Source organism: Pogona vitticeps, chromosome 4, assembly GCF_051106095.1.
Source record: "Pogona vitticeps strain Pit_001003342236 chromosome 4, PviZW2.1, whole genome shotgun sequence".
NCBI classification, from domain to species: Eukaryota; Metazoa; Chordata; class Lepidosauria; order Squamata; family Agamidae; genus Pogona; species Pogona vitticeps.
In genome coordinates, this window is record NC_135786.1 from 139,483,995 (window position 1) to 139,511,137 (window position 27,143).

The window sequence follows — 27,143 nt, forward strand, 5'->3', positions numbered from 1 at the left end:
CCTTCCACTGCAATTAAGTCAACCGTCCCAATTCGGAAACATTAATCCACTTTGACATTGTTGCAACACCAAACAGTGTAGCATTACTCCCCTCAGACCACTGTTCCTTGAGGCTGATAGCCAAGCATTAATGTGTTGTGCTTAAAATTTTAGACCTTCTAGTCAAGAATATGTATAAAAATCAGTTATATATTTGTTTGTTTATCTGCAGAATGTATACAGGTCACAGAATACTTGATGCTCAGAATTCTTGATGCAAAATCTTGGTTTATTTATTTATTTTTAGAACACAAAGCCTTGAATACAATCAGTGATGGAATTGCAGGACAGGAAAAAAAAATCAAGGGGGTGCATTTAAGGGATGGTTTCTGACTCAAAAGCCACAGTAATCAACATCCTATTCATACATACTGCCCAACTCAGCAATCAACAATGTTTCGGGAGCTGTGACATTTGTGTCCACAGGATTAGAGAATGCAAATTTTAATATAAGAAAATTGGCAACACACTTCATACATGTTGACAAAGGAAACAGTGAGGAACAGCAGGAAGCACAATCCCATGTGACAATCATGGAAAAGTCTGGCATGCTTAGATTTGTCCATTTTACATCCAAGCCCAATATTACTTTTCTTGAATCATCTCAATATCCCTCCCCTGAATCTTACATTTTCCATCTGCTGAGCGCATGAAAAAAAGAGACTGGACAAGTAGAAGAAATCCATTCCCCCCCCCCCCCCCGAACTACAAACTCCCATTGGCGCTGCTTCCTGGTGTCTTCCAGGAGCTTCAGTCTGAAAATGATCACAGCCACCAAAGCCTCTGAAGTCAGGTTGGACCAGATTCAGGATCCATCTAGTCCAGAATCATCTTCCTGACTATGACTGGAATAGAATAGTTGCAAAAGTAGTTCATAGTTTGTTGCCTCGCTTGTTTCAAATCCTCCCCTCCCGCCACAACATTATTAACTGTAGATACCTTGGTGAATAATTATTAATCATTAATTGTATTGCTTGGTGTGGTACTAATTATCTTCCCATTTCTGGGGGGTGGGTGCAGAAACAACCATAGGCAGCAAACTCCCCTATCTCATCCAGTGACCTATCCCCTTTCTCGTGGGATTTGGAGAGAGGGAAGAAAGAGTTAAGTATATTCTTTGAGATAAACATGCTATCTGTTGATGGATTTATTTCTCCCTTCAACCCTAGTAGAAGAATCCTGAGATATCTAATGAGTCATTTAATGAGATTTACTCTGTGTGGCTGTCACGGTGCATAAAATACAGATAGAAGAAAGTCTGCTGAGGGAATTTATTTCGCTGAAACAGAGGGAGCTTCTACCTCCTTTTTACCTGTGATGATGAATGGCATTTACGCATAGGTCTCTCAGGAGATCACTCCCTTATTTTTCCTGGAGTGATATCAGATGGTGAAAGAATACCCCAAAGCATGTCAATGAGCAGAGTATAAACTTAAACATATATATGCAAAGTTACTGGAAGGCTAAAATGAACTGTGAGTATACAGCATATATATAAATTCCTGTGGATTAATCAGCACACATCTTTAAATCAGCAGTTTTGAAACTGTGCTCCTGGGATGGATAATGTTAGGCAAACTTCCTGAAGGACAGTATGTCTGCTGTTACTGACCTTCCCTGAACAACACTGGGGTGTGTTGGGCATGTCCTTCTCAAATCTTCCACATGTTGTTGAACTACAACTCCCATCATTCCAAACCAACATGGGTGGGCTAGTTGGAGATGATAGGAATTGCCATCCAACATCTGGGGAAACCAAAGTAGGAGGAAGCTGTCTCAGAACATGCTCATCTATTGTGTCCGGTGCAACAGCCCAGATGTGCACACCCACCCCACCTCAAAGGAATAGAGTTCTTCCCCTAGTACATGTCCCAGGATCCTCTGCAACACACAACGTAGGTTTCAGTTCTCCTCAGCAGACAAGTCAGCATGGAAACGGTTATCTGAGGAACGTTTCAAAACCACTGCTCCAACCTCTAGCCAAATTAATAGGATTGCTCCTTCCCTGCCACAGTGACACCGCCAAAGCAAAGAAAGTTCTGAAATTTAAACTGATTGCTTTAGATCTACCAGAAGAACATTCTCCTCTTCTTTTGCCTCTGGTTTGAGGACAATCTTTTCAGGTACCATCACTTTGACCTCTGGTTTGAGCACAATATTTTCAGGAGTTATCACTATCTTCTTCTCTGCCTGAGAAGGGCCTTTTGACCCACCACCTTTGTCTTTCTTCACTTTGGTTATCACCTCAGTATAGGAAATTTCTTCGCTGACTGGTTCAGCATCCCCACTTTCTACAGTTGTATCAACGCCAGACTCTTGGACCTCTTCTGGACCTTCGGCCACTTCTTGCTTTGTAGTTTTCTTATGCCTCTTGAAAGTCTCCTTTGTTGGTGCTGCATTGGATATATTTTTCTTGAACCTTATCCCTGTTTGCCTCAACCTCTCTCCTGATTGTCTTATTCGTTCCCTCCTCTCTGGTGTTACTATTCTAGTTCGAAGTCTGTCCACCTTCTTGCCAAAATTTTGCCTTGTTTTCTGAAGATTCTCTCTTGAAAATGCCTTTTTAATATTGTTGATGCGCCTTATGCCTGATTTCTTAAACCGTGCTGCTCTGCTTTCTTCTATGTAATACTCCTCGTCAGAAGAGAGATCATCAGGTGGACTGAAGACATCTAGGTTTTCCCCTCGTGTCCGGTCTTTGACAACTGATAGAGAAGATGGACATGGAACATCCTCCTGCAATTGAAAACACAATATTTAATTTGTTTACCACAACTTTCAAAAAGGGGCTTGTTGTGTTTGTGGAGGTAGGAGAAATAAGGATAAAAGTAAGAACAATGGTGCTTCCACATAGCCTCTTTGATGGCTGATGGCTTCCTCAGCAACTTTTATGTAACTCTCATAAGAGAGCCTTGTGGCGCAGTGGTTAAACTGCTGTACGGCAACCAAAACTGTGCTCACGACCCAGGGTTCAATCCCAGGTAGCCGGCTCTAGGTTGACTCAGCCTTCTATCCTTCTGAGGTTGGTAAAATGAGTACCCAGCTTGCTGGGGGGGGGGCAATGTGTAGCCTGTATAATGAAATTGTAAACCGCCGGAGAGTGCTTGTAGCACTATAGGGCGGTATATAAGCAGCAAGCTTTGCTTTTTTATCTGGGGTGGAAGTTAAGGTGCAAAAAGGTTGCATCAATGTGCCCATGTCTTGAATGAAAGGGTGTTGATCTTTGGCCTGAATTTGTTTGTAGAGACAACAGCTGCCACCGTAACTTTTTGCTTTAAACCAAAAGTCAAACACTTCAGGGATATTCTTGTTTTTTGAAATGTAGAAATACACAGATACAGATGTTGGAGGGACGTTTTACTTTACTAAATGACTTGATGTAAGGGGAGAATAAAAATCCACTGCATACATAAAGTGAACATGTCAACAGAAACATTAAATTTCAGACTCATTGTAGAAAACAGACCAACCTTTCCAAGAAAGGTTTTTCTCAAGCTCTCAGAAAATGTCATCCAATCATAAAAGAGAGTGTTGCTGTAGAGGTTTGTCTCTTAAACAGATAGGTCCTGCCTACTACTCGATAACCACAATTCTCCCCCGAATTACCACTGTACCATAAGTAGAGGCCTCAAGTTTTCAGCACCTGGGCAGATTAAGAGGCAGAATTTCAGCATCAGTGAATATTGGGAAGAACAAAAAGATTGCCACAAAAGGGGGGGGGGCACAGTCTTGACATTTATTACTGTGGGGATGATAGCATGGAAACCCATCAAGAAATATAACTAAGAGCTACTGTATACAATGCAATACCTCAGGTACTTGGAATTACTTGTTGCTTTACATGGCAGCTCTCTCCCGCCCCCTGCCCCAAATAGCCTTTCTTCTTGGAGGTTACTATGGACCTGGTTGGGCAAAGTGGGGCCAGTGGCCAACTATAGTTCCTAGCACCGCTAGTCATCAATTCTCCTTATCAAACATTTTACACTTGGTTTATATTTATTTTGTTTTTAACTTCTAGGTGGCATGAATGGCAGTTTCACCACGTTACCCTTCCAAGCCCAACAAATTATTTTGAAAACCACCACTAGAGGGCATAACAGAGCTTTTTCCAAAAAAAAAGAAAGAAAAGTTTGTTGAAGGCAAACCACAAGCCGCAAGACCCTCAGAACTTAAAGAATTCCAAAATAGTTAGTTACCATTAAAAACACTACTTTAAAGAAGTGATTCTTTACTTTTCCATTTTCAAGTGTAATTAAAACTAAAACCCTCATTTAAATTACTTTTTTGGGGGGAAAAGCTGAATGCTACAAACAGCTGAGCTGGTCTTGTATAAAACAGTATCCTCCCATACACCTTGCTGCCATTTCAACACCCACAACAGAACAGCATGAGCCTCCGCTAGAACCAGGAGATACTCATCCTTTGGCTTTTAGTGAGGACTATAATGAGAGAGTTTAGTAACTACAGAAGTTACTAAAAAGTTACAGTTATATCACAAAAATGTATGAAACTATCATCAAATTGCAATAATAATGTAATATAACTATCATTCTTGGGAAGATGAAATTATTGCAGTAGTTGCTAATTATGTCCAGAGGAATATGTTTATCAATTTTATCAATATTTATCAATAAGAGGTGGATCATAGTACCACATCCTTCTTGCCACCTAAATCTATAACCTCTTCTTCTTTTTGGCTTCAACTCATTATTTCTTTGATCATCTCCTGAAGTTACCGTTAAATCCTGTTCAAACAGAAATCTCAATTAGCCCTAGAAGTAATCAACAGAATGTTAATGTACAATATAAGGAATCAAATGAAAAGAGCAAGGAATCCACTGAATGGTGTAGATTAGCCATAGTTACGGTAAGAATATATGTCATTAGCAGCTTTTCTTGTTAGGTTAGAAATTAAAAAAGAATGGCTAATAACTAAAACTGAAGAACCCATTTATTTGGTAAACCATTAAAATTACTAATTAATTATTATTTAATTAAATGTACTACGGGTAAGCAAGAGAATGTTGTTGGGCCAAGTCCAATGAGTGGATACTGCTAGATTAACAACACTATTAGAAAGCTAAACTGAATAGAAATTGATAGGGACATTCTGACGGCACATCATACCTTTTGAGAATTCTACTACTATTTCATTTAACAAGACAGACATAAAGTGAATTAAATATTTCACATATGGCAGCACTATTTTATTGATTCAACACCCTGCCTATACCCCAAAGGCAGCTACTACAGTGGTTCCCAACCTTGGGTCCCCAGCTATTCTTGGACTACAACTCCCAGAAATCCTGGCCAACACAGCTAGTGGCAATAGCTCCTGGGAGTTTTTATCCAAGAACGTCTGGGGTCCCAAAGTTGGGAACCACTGTACCAGAATGATGGTATCATCCCCCACATTATTAGCTTTCTTGTTTTTTATTGGAATATGTTTGTTTGCTTCTCTGTTTATTTGTTTTCCTAACGCTGATGTCATTCAAAACCACTGGTGTAAAGTCAGGGTATCAAGCTGTTGGCTTTTCTACATTCCATGGCCTGGCCTCCTGCAGATGGCATGAAAAACAGCTGAATAAATTAAGCAAATTGAGTGCAGCGTCAGCTAAGAGCGAAACAAAGAAGTCTGAATGCTGACTTTAGAAGGATGCAGTTTCATTCACAAACTGCAGTACCTATTGAGGTATGGGTTGCAGTTAGGAGAAAGTGTGACATTTGAGTTCTCAGTGGGTTTTATTGTTTTCTCATCAAGTGAAAGAGGAAAGGGTATAATAAATACAGTAAGGGTTGTTTTATAACATCTCACAGCCATATGGCTTGACTATTTCACATACTCTCAAGCAAGAAACACAGTTACTGTAATTCTGGTTGTTTTAGCTAGTCTGTCTGACAAGTATTCGGAAAAGCCTTTTTGCCACACTGATATTTTCTATTATTTAGGTCTCCTTTTAAACATAGATAAAGGTAAAGGTAAAGGTTCCCCTTGATATTTAGTCCAGTCATGTCGAACTCTTAGGCACAGTGCTCATCCCCATTTCCAAGCCATAGAGCCAGCGTTTGTCCGTAGACAGTTTCCGCGGTCACATGACCAGTGCGACTAGACATGGAACGCTGTCACCTTCCCACTGTGGTGGTATCTATTTATCTATTCACATTTTTACATGCTTTCGAACTGCTAGGCAGCAGGAGCTGGGACAAGCAACTGGAGCTCACTCCATCACGTGGATTCAATCTTACGACTGCTGGTCTTCTGACCTTGCAGCACAGAGGCTTCTGCGGTTTAACCCGCAGTATCACAACATCCCCATTTAAACACAGATACCCAACTTTTAAAAAATATGAACGCAACACATGAAACTATAACCAGTGCATAAAATATGAAGAGAAATTAGGGCCAGGTTGTTCTATAGCAAGACTGGGGGGGGGGGGGGGATGTAAGATTCAGCCTGTGCTTAACACGGTTCAAGGCACACTGTCAAGAGAGGGAAAAAAATCCTGTTTCAAGTAAACAGACACAGGACAGTTCTGTAAAATTTGCAATAAAACAAAATACTCACTAGCAATCTAAAACACAGTGCACCTCCATTTTAGCATATTCTAGAACAGATATTCTCAGCTATACACTCAGCCCAAGTTGAGGAGGGGCTAAACCCCCCCCCCCCCGATTCTCTCAAGCCTTTTCAAGTGTCAAGTTTCCAAGTCCCCATGCAGATCTAAGGGGAAACATTCCGGCAGCATTTGACGCAATTGCCCTGTTAGTAGTAAAATTGTAGCCTCCTGCTGTTCTGGGCAAAGACGACTGCAACACTGCTGGGATGACTGACAAGCACTTGGCACTTATTAAAGAATACTGTCATTACTCAATGAATTAAATTACTCTAAACAGACTAGGTCATCTGTGTTCAGGTGCTGACTAATAAGGTGTTGTATTTATTAAGAATTCTGCCTTAGACTGAGCCAGGTCATTTGTCCCACCCCTGCCCCTTCTCAGAGCTGGCAAGAGCGGCCCTCTGGGGCTGCAGGCAGGCGGGTCTCTCTCCAACCTGCTACTTGAGCTCCTCTTAATTGGAGATTCCAGGGATGGAACCCGGGACCTTCTCTAGGCAACGCATGTGTTCAGCTACTCAGCTATGTAGGGGCCCACCCCAGATCTCTGGCCACAGTCCTGGCCTAAAAGTTATTTATTCTATAGAGAACATTCTGTTCTTCAAAGATGCCGTGCCTCAGAGACTCGTCTTCTGCTCACACCCTATGGAAACAAATGGGAATCTGGCATAGGGCAAAAAGTACTCCTAGCGAATCGCACCCTTTATCTTCAGAGAAGATTATCTTTTCAAAATTCCACTCTAAATATTTGTGGGAGAAGTCCTCATCCGTCAGCTTCACTTCCTCACACTGAACTTTCTCCAAAAGTAGACTCTAACGCGCAGGATAATAAATCTCCACCCTCCAGGTATAAAAGCATGACTACACAATACAGTACTTGACCTTTTGTGTTACTTCCCCCTGACTTTTAAAAAGAACCTTAAAAATAAAACACGTTTTAAAGCAGGCTCATTAACTCCAGTTTGATGTTGAATGCAGTCAAAGTCCGTGCAGGATTACAGCTCTTGTTCTGCCTTTAGTATCCAATGTACAACCAATGACCATAGAAGGAGCCTCCTCAAAGAGTGGAAAGCATTGCTAGTATGCTTGGGCATCCCCTGGGCCACGGCAGGCAACTGGCCAAACCTTCACTTCCAGAAGAATGGCAGTCCTTTCAGGACCACAAAGGATGATAAAGTTTAACATTCTAATTTGTTTTAAGTGTTTGCCTATATTTCATATACATTCTTAATTTTAAATTGTGCAGTCCAGTGTTGGTGGCAAATAAACCCATTTTCCTGATAAGAATATACTGGCCATGGCTCATGCCATTTGCTCCAGCACTTTGTTCTTATTTTTTAAAAATGTAAATACAGTCCGGTCATGTAGATAGCTGCAAATGCTTTTTAAATTATGTTCACTTTCAATGGTCCAATGGTTAGTCCCAAATAGAATACAGTGGTGCCTCGCTTAACGAGGATAATCCGTTCCAGCGAAATCACTGTAGAACAAAATCCTCGTTAAGCGAAATAAAAAATCCCATTGAAACACACTGAAAACCCTTCAATGCGTTCCAATGGGCTGAAAACTCACCGTCCAGCAAAGATCCTCCATGGGGCGGCCATTTTCGCTGCCTGTAAAGTGAGGAACCTGTCCTAGAAAACAGTGGGGGGCATTTTGTACACCCGGCGGCCATTTTGAAACCCAACGATCAGCTGTTTTTAGATCGTCGTAATGCGAAAATCGATTCCCAAGGCAGGGAACTGATCATCATGAAGCGGATTTTTCCCATTTAAACCATAGTTTTGCGATCGCTTTTGCAATCGCAAAAACCTAATCGTCAAGCGATTTCCTCATTAAGCGAGGCAAGCATTAAGCGAGGCACCACTGTATGCCAACTGAATGAATGGGACTTGTTAAATCAACACCTATGTAAATCTATGGATATAGTGGGTCTGCTCTGGTTGGGACTAGCACTTAAGATATCCCATTATCCATGTCTGTAACAAAATGGTGCTTATGCCCACATAAAAGTATTTACTTTCAAAGTAGCAGATGAAAAATCTGCTTCTTTGTAGTTCTTTTGCCCCAATGGTTAGAGCAGGGAGTCAGCGAACCTTTTTACTCCTGTGGTGCAGGAGAAGGAAGGAGAAGCAGGGGCGGCTCCGGATCGCCACGGGGCACGGTAAGCCAGTGCACTCTCGGCCCATCCCTGTCATGGGTCTAATCATGAGTAAGGCCCACCAAAGGCATGGGTCTACTCATGTGTAAGGGCTGCCAAAGGGCTGGGCTGTGGCTTGCGGGTCGGAGGCACTCCTTCATGGATGGGGCACGCAGCGGCGGCGCAGGAGGATGAAGAAACGGGGTGGCTCCAGTTCGCCACCAGGTGCAGGAAGCCGGTGTGCTCCCTGCCCATCCCTGGAGCGGGTCTACTCATGAGGAACGGCCCCCTCTTCCATGGCTGGCCCCGCCTCTGCCGCCAGCTGGGGCCTGTCACAGGCTGCCATCCGCCGGGGAGTGAGTGCCATTGGAGGAGGCTTTGGTCTGCCTGGTAAGGTGCTGCTTTTTGCTTTTTAGAAACTCCTGGGCGGGTTTTGCATGGTGGGTTTCATCTGAGGGGGGTTATGTTTCAGTGCTGTGTGTGTGTGTGGTTTTTTTTTTTTTGCAATCCCAGCGTGGGGATTGCTCAATGTTTATTTTTTTGGGGGGGAGTTGCTTTGTTGTTGTTGTTGTTGTTGTTGTTGTTGTTGTTGTTGTTGTTGTTGTTGTTGTTGTTGTTGTTGTTGTTGTTGTTGTTGTTGTTTTTGCAGCTTTCGGGGCTTGCTCTGTTCAGTTTTGGTTGTTTTTTTTAAAGCCCCAGCACCGTCTCATGGGGCTTTCTGTGTGCTTTCTTTCTTTTTCTTTTTCTTTTTTTCTTTTTTGTTTTAAATGCTGGAATGAATTAATCCTGTTCCCATACATTTCAATGGGAAATGGTGCTTCGACGTACGAACATTTCGACCTACGAACACCATTCCGGAACGGATTACATTCGTAAGTCAAGGCACCACTGTAAATGGTTGTAAATGATGAAACTGTGGTGATGGAGGTAAGAATGCATCTTTTCTAACTGAAATAATAAATATGACAATCTAACTGGGTTCGCAAGTCCACAGTTTACTATTACTAGCTTGCACCAAGTTGAGGTGGTAGAGATAAGAAGCTCCTGCAATTCATGACCGGGACTGTACATCTACTAAGTTAGACAACCTCTACACTAATCCAGAAAGCAAGCATGATGATGATAACTACTATTGTTACTACTGACTGATATCTCACAAATATATTTCCAGGGACCTCCATTTATTACAGGGATAAAGTCTATGAGCATATTTGTAAATAGATGACAAATGAGTGCAATCATTTGAGGAACATTAATGGTTCACCTTGAATTAATTTTCATAGTTGTCAGCTACACTGAATCGAAGTATATTTGCTTTTGCCCCTTGATTCCAAATGTGTTTATATGGAAATGGGTATCACTAATGCCAGTGGCACCACAAGTATGATCCAGTCAATGGCAGTGATTTCGGGGAACATTTCGTGCTCCCATCAAAACAAATGGGACAGGAAGTGTTTCCACTGGACTGGTTTGTACCTGCTGTTGAAAAACTTTAGAGAATGTGTAATACTTTGCCATTCTTTTCAGGAATCCATTCCTTGGCTATCTATGACATAAGGCAGAACAAGTGCTCACAAGTGTTTAGCAATATGAATATCCCAAAGAAGCCATTCATATGAATGAAGTTATTCATGTGTCATGGCATTTCCAGGATCTAAACCCAAATCGCCTGCCAAAACAAGAATTCTCCCTCAGCAGCTGTGATTTATACGAAGGAATCTATCTTCTGACGGCTAGATGTTAAGCATTCTCCATCCCCCCCCCCCGGCCCTTAATGAGAGTAAAGAAGCCTGAATATCTGGAAGGATTTAGGGGCTCTTAAACCCAGATTTGCAGTTGAAGGAAATATTTTACAATTGTTCTGCTCTAGCTGTCATCTGGGCACACTTGTCCCATTAAATATCTATATGTACAAATACATCCTCAGGTTAAAAGAGGAAATTCTTAATAACACATAAGTTAGTTTCAACACCATGACTGCATTTTTCCCCAGTACACGTACAGCTCTTTTTGCAAAACTTCATTTCTGAAATATATCTATATCTATATACTGTATACAGTATCTATCTATCTGTCTGTCTGTCTGATTCCCAGGATATATATATATATATATATTCCTCTGGTATTACACAAGAGCTGTAGATTCATGAAAGGAAGGGCCTGCAGGCAAATCATAGCATGGAAAGTTGGGGGTAAGGGTGTACAGAATACAGGTTGTAACTTAGAACAAGGAGCAGTAATTAGCATATAAAGTACAAATGAGCTTTAGGAAAATACAATGAATGAAAGCATTGTTTTGTACTGAGAAATCCTGAGGTTAGGCAGCGAGTTAATCTATGGGGGAAAAAAAACAGGGATGACAGTCACGGCTGGAAGACTCTGTCATGGAGCCCAAGCGCCTGCCTCCGATTGCCTTTCATAGAGGCAACAGACCGTCCTTGCTGATCTGCAGTTAATCTTACGCTGGTTGGCTCAGAAGCCTCCGAATACTAATAATAGATTGAGTGCTTTGCCACTGGTAGATTCAGGCTGTAACATGTTCAGAGGCAAAAATCAATGTTTGAACAAACAAAACAGAAGACACTCTGATACTGAGAAGGTTGTTTTCCCTCCCTCTGCCTACTTCAACAACTACCTGGGTTGCCAGAAAATGTGAAGAATGCAGAAGTTGCAAAGAAAAGAGATATTTACCTGGTAAATGACAACACGAAATTTGTTCTTCCGCAGCATTTCCTCTTGTTTGGCCTCGACCTTCTGCACGTTGGCACTCTGCTTCTCTACCCGGGCCCTCACGTCTTTGACCCGAGCACTGACTTTGCGGGTTTTCTCCAGCAGCTTATTCACTGTGTAGCTGGTGTTGCCATGAGCCTGGGCCAGCTTCAGGATATCAATCTGAATCGTCTTGATGGCATCCTCCATTTCTCTGTGTCTCTCCTCGATACGCTTCTGACTGGCCTGAACAGTATCCACAATGGTAGCCACCTTGTCCAAGACTCGGACAATGGTGAAGGCAGCATCTTGCTCCTCATCGTCGTCTGTGATGCCTGACAGGCGATTCTGGTGGATCTTATCCGTCTCTAAGGTGGTCGCACGATGATCCATACTGCCCGTCTTCGGGTCGGTCTAAGGGAACTGAAATATAAACTCTTCACGACAGCCGTTCAAACCCAGCGGGACAATTCTGGCATGAGTGCAAGAAGGTTGCTCGACAGCTGGCTTCAGGGGAATGTTCAAAAGCAGGGTCTGAAACTCCACCCTGGGACACTTGTCAAATATTTATACCCATAAAATAGCCACAGATTGTTCAAGAGCTTTCTGCAACATGAAATCTCTAAAATTAGGAAGCAATGTTGAGGAAGAAAGATGCATTCAGAGAAACACATTTTTTTCCTACTAATGAACTTACTTGAGTTAATCCAGCAACAACAGCTAAGCAACTTACTAATTAAGCTGAAGAATGAAATGGCATGCTGTTAAGATCCACTGTTACTTTAATCAAGCACTTCGGTGCAGGTGGCAGGGGAGGGGGGAGATCAACGTTTTCAATAGAGTTTGAACAATTTAAATGAAAAAGTGCTACTGTTCATCAACATGTGAAGGCTGTTCATTTCAAGTAACGAAGAAACACACTCATAACAGATTATGTATCATGGGAAAACACTGTATTGACATACCTTTCCAGTTCAAATATTGAAAGCCTTTTTATTGAACAAACTTTAAAATCCTACATGCAGAATTGGAAAGCCTAAAACTACATGTTGAACAGCTGGAACACACCCTAGTTACATTTTAGCTCTGGATCTCCCAAACAACTACTAACATCCTATTAATATTATAACTACAACCAGCAGACTTTATTTGGATGAGACATGTCCTTATCTCTTGAAAATACTCTAGAGAAGAGCACAATTTTTTTTTCATGGCATTTAATTTTTTGTTTTTGCATTTTAATCACAAAGACTATACAATTGCATTCATTGATGTGAAAACAGGTATCCTCATTAGAAAACTGTAATAAGTAGGAAAGCAGTTTAACTTTAAATAGTGACCAACACAGGCTTAATCCCAATCATGTGAGTTGGATTATTAAACATAACTCTTTTTTAAAAACAATACACAAGCCTTCCAAGACCTGTTTCTACAAGACAAATGCCCTCTGCTCTACTGGGCAGTCTTTAAAATTATGAAATGTATATCATAATCATCATTACTATTTTACAATTTAAAAATAAAGTGTCAAATATTTATGAAGACAGCGGTGCTTCAACCCAGTCTGTATCAGGTTGAATCCAGTCTGATTCTGCAATCCTTCACATGCCCACCTGGGAGAAATTCCCATTTAACTCCGTTGGGGTTACTCTGAGTAGGCATGTGCAAGACTGCACTGTAAATTAGTTGCACTCAGTTTCCAGTGAAATCAGTGGACATTCAATTAAAATAAACTGGTTCCATTGATTTCAATGTGAATTAAGTGCAACCAAATTCGTCTGGGTTCAACCAATTATAAATATGTCACAACTACACACAATACACATCTTCACAATTCATGCGATTGGCAGTGTCTAAAAAAATCAGTGACTAACTTTCAAAAACATTTAAATATCTACGGTATTTAAACACAGTGTCTTCTAATTCCTTGTAAGAAAAGTATGCTGTAAACATCTTTACCCTTGGGTCATGCCTTGTTTGCTAGCAAACTTGAAGGGCTCCATTTTGTTTGTTCTACGATCATTGATGAAATGTCTCCATTCTCCAAAATGTTACATTCCATGAGTAAAGCACAAGTCCATTATCATAACCATGTGATACAAGTACAGGAAACAAACTACTGTATTCTTCAAATCATTAAATGAGAAGTTACCCGAGCAGTCCATAGCTGTCGGCTGCTTTCAGTATGAAACAAACCAGAGCTACGCTAAAAAATGTCCAAAAATAAGGCCTCTGAAATAAATATTTCCATTCTTTAAAAGAAAAAAAAGGTAACAAAATTGTACATCACATGGTCAGTGTAGATATAAAAATCATGTTAAACCATTCTGGACGATGTATCTGAAGTAAAGTGGCCTAGATTTTGTTTCTGCCGTCGTCCTCTGTTGTTTTTGGGGCATTTCCTGTCACCAGACATGCACAGTGAGGGGAGAGAAGAGAAACAATTAACTAAATACATTTTAAAAGATCTTTTCAGTTTGTTTTCTTCCTTATACTGAAAAACCTCTATCAGGGCTAAGTTCTCTAACCCTCAGCTGCAGGTACCACTTCTTGTCCCACCAGAGGTGCTACTGAGAAATGTATTTGTTGGGTTAGGGGACTGCAGCTCCCAGAAGCACATGGAAAAAATGGCAGCTGTAACTCCCTCTTCCCCAAATTTTGCTTCTATTTCTGTATCCTGGCATAAGAAGGTGCTGCCAATTGTGTTTCCTGCACATGAGCTGACATCTGACATCACCAAGCAGCACAAGAAGGAGTGTCACTGCAACAGCTTCCATCTCGCAAAAGAATACATCAGAAATGGCTCTTTAGCATATTGTACTCCTTTGAGTGCCATTGTTCTAAACAGCTTTTAAAGACTGTTTATGATTGCGGTACTAATGTTAATATTGCTGTGCAACGGCAAGGTCCTAGGAGACTGAATAGTGCTTTGAGCAAAAGGTTGGATTTATTTAAATCAAACTGGTTTAAATCATTGGTGCATCATGATGTAGATCAGGCATGAAAATTACTGATTTTAAACCACTGATGTAAATAAAACTTTCCCTGATAACCTCTTCACATATTTCTTGAACAACAGTGTAAATCTTATCATTAACATATGTACACAATTCGACAGAGCAGTTTACAATATCTAAGAGACCTCTTCATATTCATTTTCTCCCCACAAGCAGTTTTAATTATGTCTTAGAACTGCAGAACAGGAAAGGACCCAATGGCTCATGGAGTCCAGCCCAGTGTTGTATTCTCACAACTGGGCCCTCCATCTTCTTGTAGTGCTTGCATGTGATGCACTGTCCCTTTTCCACCCAGTGAAAAATGTTCTTTGAAGCATTTCCAGAAAGGGTCTCTTTCCCACTCAGAAGAACCCATGGCAAACTGTTATCAAATGTGTGGAGTCTTTCTGTACTATTTTCCTCCTGTGTCCCTCTACTTTAACTACATATTTTGCCTTGCTTCATGTATGTCCACCCCACAGAAGCACCGACTACTCAGTCTCTGAGTACCATGGAACCATGATCTGCTGAGAAATGGAAGCTGAAAGACCAGAGCCTGAATCAAGAATTGATTATCAATGTCCACTGATTGATAGACTTAAGTCACTTTTAAAATATATATATCATTGCTGTAGCTCTGCATATAATTTTTTTTTTTACGAGACTTTAAGTGTAGGTTTAGCTGAGATTTAGTTTTACATTCTTAAATGACTGTCAGGAGAAATGTAGCATTTTATTTAAAAAATTAAGCAAAACAGAATCCTACTTAAATAACATCCTTTTTTTAAAAAAAAAAATGAGAATCATTTTTATCAACCCTATTGGACAAAGGTTATTTTTATTGCCTATTGCCCTATCTTTTGCAACCCAACAAACAGATGATGATGTATAATTACAGTGTCTATAGCAGCCTTCATCCGTGCTGCTACTCTCCATCTGTGTTTGAGTACAACTCCAAACACCACCAGCCACCATGCTCAGCATATCTGGAGGTCTCCACTTGTGGAAGGTCAGTTTATAGTGCAGCTGGAGACTGATAGATAGTTAAGGAATACTTTATTACTGTGAATTAGTTCAAATCTCCAAAGCTGGATGAACTGCATCCAAGAGAAGGAACTGCCTGAAGAACTCTCAGAACTATTGTCTATTATTTTCTGGAAATCACAGAGGAGGGGTGGAGTGCCCAATGATCAGAGGAGGGCAAAAAGGAGTAACCTGGGAACTAGAGAAAATTAGACAGCCATCTGTCAAATATACTTTGATTTCAATTTCTGTATTGAGCAAGCAGTTGGACCCAATAGCCTGATAGGCCCCTTCCAACTCCGTTTTTCTATGATTCTATGAATTTATAGGGCCTATCATCCTGCTAATGCCTTATCAAAAGAAAGTTGTGATCTCCAGATGTTCACCTAGAACAAATGGCTGCACTACTTCAAAGCTAATTTACGGAGGTTCACTGTTTATAGTTAGCACGCAAACAAACTGTACAATATCAGGAAACAAAACCACTTATTGTTCCTTTTCCCAACTCAGCAAAAACAGTATGCTCAATAAAAAGCAACAAACATACAGCTCCACACTTAAGACAAGTGTCAAGTTGCTGTCTAGGGAATTATGGGAACTGACAGTGCAGAACACTGATTTTTCCATGTTCCAGTCCAGCCACCCTTTAGGCTGGTCCTGACCATATCTGAAGTGCAGCTGGATACAGACTACATAAATCTATCATGTACATATGACTTGGAAATTAGCTCTGCTCTGGAAATTAATTTCGGCTGGAGGATGCTGAATGCTTCACTAGAGCATCTGCACAAACCATCTAAGAAACTGCTTCTACTGTATCAGAAGAATGACTGTCCAACTAAATATGGATTATATAGGTGGCAACAGTCCAAAATATCAGAACCAAATTGATTGAAACAAACTAAATAACCATGTCTGATTCATCAACTTTAGTATATCACCTAGTTCTCCCAAACAGGATACTGGCCCGAGTGATGAGCTTGGTGTGTTTAAATTAAAACCCACCCCCAGCTAATTAGAAGTCCAATGTTGTGCTAGCGAAGACATGCCATTTTCCGCCTTCTAGATGGCACAAGGTCACTATCATTGCACCCCAATATTTCCCAGAATTAACAGCTGGGAGAACTGAAACTATCGATTCATAATGAGAACCATCTGCATATTTTATCTCTAATTATTAGCTGACTGCCTGAGCCAAATGTCCTCTCCCTTCTCCTTTCATAAGTTTGTTTGGCTGACATCTTGTGCCAGATGTATCACAGAGGGAATAATCCCAAGTGCCAGGCTGAGAAATCAAGAGCCAAAACATCCCGTTCAAGGTTACAACCCTATGTATGCTTACTTGGGGGCCCATCATCAGCTCAGCAAGGTTTGCTTTTGAAGATCAAGCACAGGTTCACAGTCTGAAACGATGTACCTGAATTTGATGTACTTACACAAGAACTAGGAGAGGGGGATCAGCAGTGCTGTTTTATCATCAACTTCTTTATCATTAACATCATTCATTTACTTACTTTTAGGATCATTTTTCATGTGTTCTTTAGCCCCCTCGCTCTTCTCCCCTTTGACATTGCTTACTTGATCTAGAATTTGTAGGCTGCCTCATTTAGACTGAAGCATCAGGCTTTCACCGGAATGCAATACCAAGCATGATTATATCTTGTTTTACTGAACAGCTGGCATGTGCTTCAGAAGGTTTTTCAACCCCTCTGCATCTCATTTCTTTATCCTAGCCCACTTTGGCAGTGTGCCCAGGATGCAGTCCCTTCACCTCACTGTATTAAGGACTACCAGTTCCAATAAATTCTTAAATGACACAAGGGTCTCCCAAGCTGTAATGCATCTCTCACACTGTCTGGTGTAATCTTGATTTTAATAAATAGAGCAACTCTGCCTTCAGCTATTAATTGCAATTACAGGCCATGGCACTTCATGCAGCCAAATGTGAAAAATGTTCCACACCATACTGCAAAGTTAACAACACCAAACATGTGCCCAATGCTAAACTTGTTCTGGCCTTCCAATTGTGCTTTCTATTAATTTAGCAAGACCTTTTGTTGTGGATTGTGTCCTATGGGGATAGCTGAGAGCAGCTATTATGTTAACTGACTTGTGAATTTGGTTGTTTTTCATTTAGAAGGGCAACAGAAATCGTCTAAACTAAACAAAGAAAGTGGCATATAGAATAAATCTTGCAAAGTTAAGATTTAAATATGATTGTTATTGCTATTCATTACTCAATCCACCCTCCCTTGCTTAATGTCATGTTTATTGTATATATTTTGGGGAAGAATCCAGCACAAAAAATAAGAAATTGGCCTAATTTTTTTTAAAAAGTATTTTTGAAATACAGTGGTGCCTTGACTTACGAACTGAATCCGTAATGTTCGTAAGTCAAAAAGTTTATAAGTCAAATCAGCATTTCCCATTGAAATGCATGGGAAAAGGATTAATCTGTTCCAGCATTTCAAATAATACCAAATAAATAAATAGATAGATAGATAGATAGATAGATAGATAGATAGATAGATAGATAGATAGATAGATAGATAGATAGATAGATAGATAGATAGATAGATAGATAGATAGATAGATAGATAGATAGATAGATAGATAGATAGATAGATAGATAGATAGATAGATAGATAGATAGATAGATAGATAGATAGATAGATAGATAGATAAATAAATAAATAAATAAAATGAACAGAGCAAGTCCCATGCTGGGACTGCAAAAACCCCCACAAATCCAAAACCAAAACAGCACAGAAATATAACCCCCCCAGTCCAAACCCACCCTCCAAAATCCATCCAGAAAAGTTTTTTTAAAAGGGAAAAAGCAGCACCTTACCAGTCTGAAGCCTCCTCAGCTTCCCAGGTTTCCACTGCTGCTGCCAGGAGGTCTCCGGGAGGCCTCCTGGACTTCCATTGCCGCTGGCGGGAGACCTCGTTATGAACAAAAAAAAAGGCGGGGGAAAGGGTGGGAAATTCAAATGGCCCCCCAGCCGGGCTCTCACTTTAGGCGCTGGGTCCGTCCCCGCTGAAGCAACGGTGGAGGTCTGGGAGGCCTCCCGGAGACCTCATGGCAACGGCGATGGAAATTTAACTTTGACTCCTTATGGCCAGTAAAAGCTAAATTTTGTGACCGGAACTGTTCGTAAGTCAAAATGTTCATAGGTCAAGGCAACTGTAAGTCAAGGCACCACTGTACAGTTTAAAAGCAACTCCTCTTTCATGTCCAAAACGTAATGGGAAAAAGTACAAACTAACTTTACCCGATATAGGAGGGTAGAAGGGATGGCATAATGATCTTACCAGCTGTTGTATTATTTTGCTAAAAGACTGTCATTATGCATTACTCCAAACATTAACACATTATATCTAAGATTATGACTTGTGACACCTTAATGTCAAGACTCGTCCCCTTGGCCTGTTGTGCATAATTCTTTCCAATACAAAACCTAGGCATACATTAACACATTCTGATCTCTATGTGGAACTCTAGCCAAAGATGAAAGTTATACTCAAAATGGAGAGGAGAAGCTGAAGATGTTTCTCCATCATGAGAACTGGAGGTAGTCCAATGGATGTTAACTAGGTCACAGAGAATGCTATTTCTGACATGGGTGTGGATGGACAGACAAGAGTTCTGTAGGAGTATTTTATGTCATGGCACGTATTACAGGAACAAGATGGGCTGTATATGTGTATCATGTTCCAGAGTATAAATTTGCCTTCTGGCTCCCTTGCTGTACTCTTCCAACTCTGGAGAGAGAAGAATGCAGCCAGAATTCCATTCTGCCATTCAACTTCTGCAGACATTTTGATAACCAGTACATATAAATATAACAGAGGGTCAAAAAAGAAATGTCAGTTTTATGATTTGCAGCCTCCAGATTCACAGTCGACACACCATTGGTGATGAAAACATTTACATCAGGGACAGAGAACATACAGCCTGCAGGTTGCATGAGGCTCCACATCTGTTTTAGCAGCTCCCAAAGCATTCACTGCTTCTGGAGAGAAAAAGCACCAGTATTTATCTTTAAAAGAAGATGCGCATGGAATGTGTATTTTGCTTACAAGACAATTAATGTTTCTGGAAGCTTTCCAAGAGCACTAATCCTTTTGCTTTTCTCCTCTAGCCTCACTGCCAACGTTCCACAGTGGGAGGTGTAGCATCCAGTGGGTTCAAGGACCATGAGTGTGGCCCACCAATTCAAGGAAGTAGCCAATTCCTGGTCTATACAGAGAAGGCAGTTATGTAATCATAGCCCCCTATAGCTTATATTTCAATGGCACCTTATCTGGACATTGACCTTAACAATAATGTTCAGTATGTGGCTGCAGGTTCATGTACAGAAAAGTGTTTTGCTTAAGCCTACCACCTAATAAGTCTGTGATTGAGGTGAGGGTTGAATCTGGAACATTCAGATTCACATTCACAGGCACCACAACATAGAAGCTCTCAGCTTGATGTTTTTTCTAGCAGCTGCATGATCTTCCTAAATCAAGCACAACCCAAACCAGGAAGGAAACCACTCAAGCCCAAAAGCTCCATTTAAAATGAAGCTTTAAGATGACAAGGCTCTCATAGTGGGACTAATGAATTTAAAAAGCATCTCACTGATACTTCCGCCCCCCCCCCCTCACAACTTACCGGGTTATGCACATAACAATTGCAACAATGATGGCAATCTGGACAGCTCCTATTATTGCCGCAATGAGGACATGTGTGAGCTTTTGCCTACTAGGGACAACATAAAGTATGCTAAAGTCCGTCTTTTCACAGTGCTGTCCTGTGTATCCAGATTCACACCTAGGAGAGAAGAGCAAAACATTCACTGAGGCAGGAGACTTATTATTTATTTATTTGATTTTTATACCTGATTTTTATACCCCCAATCTGTCTGCCAAGGCCACTTTGGGCAGTTTTCAACATTATAACATAATAAACAGCAATTTAAAAATAGCAAACATAATAGCTATTTAAGAATTCAAAATTAAACACATACACAGAACAACATAAAATTAACTAAAAATAATTTAAGGTAGTTTAAAGGCAAAGTAGCGGAACTGATAATATAAACAGTGAAATAACCACTGTGTAACAATGTTATGAGATCCAGGAAGACCTGCCTGAAAAGCAATGTTTTCAATTATTGTTTAAAAATTCCCAGTGAAGGGGCCAGGCAAAATTGCTCCAGAGAAGGAGAGCAACTGCCAAGAAGGCTCGGTTTTTAGTCTTCTCTTTCCGGGCCTCTCTTGGAGTCAATAATCTCAACCACCTGGCCTAGGAAGATTGTGTAGGATAGGCAGATCTCATTAGAAGGAAGAGTTCTGTCAGGTATCAAGGTCCCAAACCATTTAGGGCTTTGCCAGTATCACCTTGAACACAAACAGGTAACCAGTGCAGGGCGGCCAGAGTAGGGGAGATATGATAATATTTCTTCACACCACTCAATAGTCTGGCTGCCATATTCTAGACCTATCAGAGTTTCCATAGCAGCCTCATAGGCAGCCCCGCAGAGACAGCATTGCAGTAGTCTAATCTCAAGACTACTGTAGCAATGCATGGACCAGCATGGTGGGGGACCCGGAATCAAGGAAGGGGCGCAACTGGGCAATCTGCCTCAGGTGGAGATAGGTGGAGTGGACCACAGATGCTATCTGGGACTCCATTGACAGCGCTGGGTCCAGAAGTACACCCAAGCTGCGAACCTCATCCTTAGTGGAGAGTCGTTTCCCCACTCCCTTTCAGGACACTGTAAGATAAATTTGTACTGCAACTATAAGACAAGAATTAAAGATGCCAGGAAATGAGTCTTATATTCATGAAAACATTTAGTGATCATTTGTATCTGATAATGCATAGCCACGATAGAAGGTCATGTTGTTGTTGCTAGTACTCACAATGTGCTAACAACATCACTCAAGGCAACCTTTTTCAGGACATAGCAACATCATTTACATCAGTTTTATACCCCTCCGATTGTTCTGACTTCTTCCTCCATGCTTTACCAAAGAGTTTGAGGAATTGCTGTGTGCAAGTGTGTTTTCTGAGATAAATCCCTGGAGAGAGATCATTAGGCTTTTTCACAGAACTACAATTTCCAGATTTCTCTGGAGAGAGAAAATTACTGTGAAATTAACATGCACTTTTAACTATTAGCATCATTGTCATAATTAAGCCTTAAGAATTCTGTATGACCTGAATGATTTGAAGTATTTTGAATACAAGCTGAGCCATTGCAATCCTATGACATTTCAAGACATAGTTTCAGCCTTATGCCAGTATACAAAAATACAATGAAACTTACTCCAGAATAGGTTCAAGAAACAGAAAGATATTGCCCCATCAGGGGAGACCCGCCCACTTCTCTCCACTGCCCAGCTGACAGCTGTGGAAAAGAACCACCATTCTAGCACTGCTACTGGGAGTACCCGAGAGCAATCCAGCTAGCCCATCCTGACCTCAAAGAGCCCAAAGAAGCCAGGATCACTACTTTCTGTGTGGCTGATGGTAGTATTGAAGCAGCACTCCTAATGCAAAAGTGCAAAATGGTGTGAGTGTGATAGATAGGCAACAAGGAGACATAATGATGATTTTGAATGCCAGGGAAATAGAGCTACCAAGGGTCTGTGTCCCAGCTGGGTAATATTAAGAGGCTGAAGGCTACAGCACAAAGTGAGAAGCAGTGCATTGGGAAAAGAAACATGCAAAAGTAAGTTTAGATCTACTGAAAGGTTTCTCAGTGATCTGCAGTAGGTGACCAGAAGCATGACAACAAGATCAGAGCTGCCAGATCAGCAGCATCTCATTCTCTGAGATTTCAGAGTGAAAGACTAAGTCCTGGGGAATGAACACCAAAACACGAGTTTCAGAAGCCCCATTCAGGCACTACTTATCCAGTTCCCTCCAAGCAGGACAGGGCCTAAACCATCTGCCTTTATTGTCCCTATCTCTATGGCCACACATGCATAGGGAGCCACTGTGTGAGCAGGAGTAGAGAAAATAACATTGGACGGGGGAAAATTAGTTACATTCAACTTGCATGGTGAAGAGAACAGAGCAAACAAACTCTGAACAGGAAGGACTAAGGTTACAGCCAGAGCCTGAAGTTTTGGTACCCTAGACAGCAACCTAAGAACGGCACAGACCACGGCTTCTGCACTCATGCCATTTAGATAGAATGGGGACAAGAATCCTAATTGGGATTGCTGAGACTAGGTTTTAATTTCGCGTCCAAGTCAAGCCTACCTCCCATCCCTGAGACACAAACATGTAATTCCATTTTTACATGCATGTAAAAATGGCACTCAATTGGCACATGGAGCTTTTCGAGCCAAAGGTTGTGAACTGCTGGCCTACTGACTTACCGGCAGGAAGCCTTCTGTGTAGAATAAATGAATTCACATTTCCCATGGATGCAATAGCCACTGAAACTTTCTGAGCAAGGAATGTGGTTTCCAATATAGATGTCCTCTCTTTGATCACTTGCATCTTAAATGCAAAAATAAAAACAAAACGAGAATTCACTTATTTTTTCACTCACACCGATGAGGTTGAGTGAAAAGGTTCTCTTGTTAACATGTTTAATCTGTAAGTATTTAGTGGTTACCTACACCACAGAAACAGCCACATTCTACTTTACTGAATTCATGGACCATATGCTAACATTACTCTGAAAATTCTTACAACATTTACAAAGTTTCCAGTTAAGCTACACATATCATTCTGGGGGAAAAAAATCACATTAATATTAATCTTAGAGCCTTCTTATTTAATTTACATATTCCTAAAATATAGAAAGACAAATCCTGGATAGTCCAAGAATAAAGCAAGACATATTAAATGCAATTAAGGCACATAAACTTAATAAAGAATCCTGAAGATTTACTGCTATGATTTTATTATAAATGAATGAACATTTACAATGAGGTATAATTCCATTTTCTGAATCTGGTGATAACAACATCAAGTTCCAAAATCTATTAATGATAAATACAATGCTGGAAGCAAACTGATATCATTATTAAATATTGATGACATATTATCTATGTTATTCTTTTAACCAGAGCTAATGAAAGACTCTGCTGAACAGTATTAGCATGAATCAAACAGGGTTTATGACTGGTACAAAATTAATAGTGTAAAGCTAGCCATTTATAACCCCCAAATAAAAATTTTTCTTATTTTTCAGTGAAGAAAAGGCATTTGACTGTTTTGATGGAAATTATATGAATTCATAGGTGAGCATTTGGGAAACAACTTAATAAATTTGCATTGCACGTGCCTTGATAAATATGCCTCTGTTTTAAAGCTTTAATTTAAAAAGGGGGAAATGGCACATTCTCAATGCTGTTGGATGGATCAGTTGGCTCAGTTATACTCTTGTTTTAAGATTATGTTTTTACTTCTGCGATTCAAATAGAAAAAAATAATAATGTTGCTAATTCAATGACTAACCAAGTGCTGGTTAAGATAAGATGGCCTAAATCCTCTTGTGTAGCAAACGATATAACTTCTGGAGGCAAAGTGTCTCAAGTTAAGAAATTTTCATATGCATTATCAATTGCACACTGAGTCACCTCATTCAGTATGCAACTGGTAATGCTCATGGCAATATCCTGTCTTGAGGTAAGAAGATTTGGGCCATTTGTTTATTGTAACAAAATGCTACAGCAAAATCCTAGGAGATAAAATTAACATACAGAAATCAGCAATCCAATTATAGGCTTAAATACTGGTTCTGCTATTCAGGAAGAAAGGAGAAATACCTGTCAAAACAGTGCTAAAACGAGAAAAAAATATGACCAGTATAATATTCAGCTAAACCACAGGCAATCATTCAAACATTTCCTTGCTCTTGAAGGTTCCCTGTTGTGTGCCTGGTCTTCCAGGGCTGGTGATGTGATGGAGAGCCTTCCACAGTGAGGAAAATGTTGATACAATTGCCCTTAGACTGCTTGGTTATCCATAGCTATGAAACTGGAAAATTGTATCTGCTTCTCTCTACCTCAGATATATATGGCACAGTTCAACATAAATATTTCCCCAGGTAGCTTGCAGGGTAACAAATAAAATCTTTACAACAGTAAAACATCACAAAATTAGAAGGATCAAAACAAATAAAGGTCAGCATTAAAACAATTCAGCACAGACGTAAAGGTCTGGGAAACAGTAACTTTTGCCTGTTGCTGAAAAGCAGGCAGGTAGTGTGACAGTCTGCCTTTAAAAATGTGCTTCACAAACACCAAATAAATCCTGTCTTCTGTCATCATACACTTCACCCAAGACAACAAGGATGACTGCAGGAGTTCCTCTGTGTCTTCACTGTCACCTTGTCCAGGACTGCTGTCCGATAGGAATTATTAATTTCTCTACAAGAAAACTCTGAAGGGATTGATGCTTAAGGTCAAATATGTCTTAAATAAATAAATAAATAAATAAATAAATAAATAAATAAATTTCAATAGAAATGCATATAGTGCCCCAATGTTTGGATCGTTCTTGTCTCTTCTGATTGCAACAACTGTCCAATTTTCAAATAATGTGCAGACTAAATTTAACTGATTAATTTGGGAGAACAAAGGTCGGTCATGTTAGGGAAGAATGTTAAGAAGAAATGTATAAATGCATTTTAACACCTTTTGCGTTCTGCCAAAAAAACTAGTGTCATTGCCACTACCATTTCTACTGGAGGTGGGGCTAACAGATGGAACTATACTTCACTGATCAAGAGACATTTCGTCCCCTTTTTTAATCCCTACTTTCATGTAAATTCTATTCCCATTTCATTTTTGCATCTTAAGTAATAATTAGTGTTAGATTTGTAGTAGCGTTTTGCCTATTTGTAGTCAACCGAAAACATAATTGGCAAATGCATTCCTAATCATGACCACAGACCATGATTTGGAGAAAACCAGGATTAGCCCATTCATAAATAAGTAAATAAACTGTACACATTCCTGTTAATGGAAGGGAGAATTTGTGCAAACATATATAACACTGAGAAAATCATGGACGTTTGAGATATCCAAGCTATGTGCATGTGGACATGCTAGCATTTTTCCTTCCAAGCTTAATAGATTCTAACCTACAAAGCACTAAATGGCTTGGGTCCAAGTTATCTCAACGGCTGTTTCTCTTTCTCTCTTTCCCCTCTTTTATCTCTCCAGGGGAGAGCAAAGGACCTACCTTACCTCAAGGGGCCCAATGAAGAGTCAGAAAAAGGTGGGCCCTTCAGGCAGAAAGCTCTGGCGCAGCACCCCAACAGACCCACTGAAAGCACGCTTGATCTTGTGAGAAGAAGAGAGAAGCTTGATGGCCAAGGTAGCCATCTTGGAAAGGGCTCACCACTGAAGATTCCCTTCCTGTTGCTACCCCCTCCTGTTTTTAAAGACTTGGACTCAACTTGCAACTTGTACCCCTTTTTCTAAGTTGCATTTTCAAGTCCCTGCAGATCTCCATTAAAATAATAGGATCTCAAAAATGTGACTCAGAAAAATGGGTCTGAGTCATGACTTGAGTCTGAGTCTTAAAAAAAATAACCTCAGTTGAGTTGCTAGTGCAACTTAAGTCAGACTTGACAGGAGTTGTGAGTCACAAATTCCCATCCCTGACATTAATGTCATATATCCATTACAACATATAATGTATGTTTTATATATATATATATTCAACATAAATGTATGTTATACATATATCCACCATAAATATTATTTGTGCACACACGCACACGCACACGCACACACACACATGCACACGCACACACACACACGTGCGCACATGCACAGAGAGAGAGAGAGGGAGGGAGAGGGAGGGAGGGAGGGAGAATGGTGGAGAGTTTCTGAAATTGTGTCCTATTCATTCTGTCTATGGCAGGGAACATATCACCCTCCTTAGCTTACTGGACTGGCACTCCTATGACCCCTCTCCATTGGCTATGCTGGCTAGGACTGTCGGGAGCAGCAATATCTGGAGGGCTGCATTTTGCCCACCTCAGCCTATGGAATTCTGTGAAGTATTGGCTGCAATGACAGCACCGCCATTTCATTATCACTAACCAATAACCATTGGGCAACCATTACAGTTTCCAAGGGTGCATATTTAAAATTAGATGATGCATATGATCCGACCCTCTAAATTTTAGCTGCTTATCTGGCACTTAAATATGTGAATTTCGTTGTATGGGTATACTGTGTATATACTTACAATGACAATAAATTATTATTATTAAAACTGGGAATAAATCAGAGCATCAAAAAGACTGGATATAGTTTAACTCTTTCCATACATTCCAAGGAGGAACTGGTTAATTCAGATACAATTAATCAGAAAGAATGTGATCCTAATTACGTATCTGCTTTTCATACAAAAATGGCCCTCAATTCTCTGTCCCAAGGTGGACCAAAACCTGAAATCCTTGCATTATTTTTTTCCATTCTAGCAGAAATTTCTTTAATAAACAATAAAAGGAAGAGAAAGTAAATGACAGAAGAAAATTGCTTTTCTGTAGAAATGCCTTCTTTTCCTAGTGTCTTCCTGCTTTAAAAGTCACCTTTAAATCTGAAGTGCAGAACACAGGAAATACATTGGGTAGGAAAAAGTCATTCTT

General features: G+C 40.4%; 2 protein-coding genes across 2 annotated transcripts in view; both read right to left on the reverse strand.

The window, feature by feature from the left end:
• Positions 1-247: 247 nt before the first annotated feature.
• On the reverse strand, positions 248-12,446 carry CAVIN4 (caveolae associated protein 4). Its single transcript, XM_020797168.3, has 2 exons — positions 11,486-12,446; positions 248-2,775 (listed from the first exon to the last, which is right to left on the reverse strand). The coding sequence occupies exons 1-2, from the start codon at positions 11,894-11,896 to the stop codon at positions 2,086-2,088; spliced, it is 1,101 nt and encodes a 366-aa protein (XP_020652827.3). The 5' UTR covers positions 11,897-12,446; the 3' UTR covers positions 248-2,085.
• A 23-nt stretch (positions 12,447-12,469) lies between these two features.
• The window catches only part of TMEFF1 (transmembrane protein with EGF like and two follistatin like domains 1), a 134,262-nt gene continuing 119,588 nt past the window's right edge, over positions 12,470-27,143 (reverse strand). The window contains exons 8-10 of the mRNA XM_020797169.3: positions 22,903-23,026; positions 20,183-20,341; positions 12,470-13,905 (exon numbers count right to left, since the gene is read on the reverse strand). Coding sequence (XP_020652828.1) covers positions 13,821-13,905; positions 20,183-20,341; positions 22,903-23,026 — 368 coding nt within the window. The 3' untranslated portion in view covers positions 12,470-13,820. The remainder of the gene's footprint in view (positions 13,906-20,182; positions 20,342-22,902; positions 23,027-27,143) is intronic.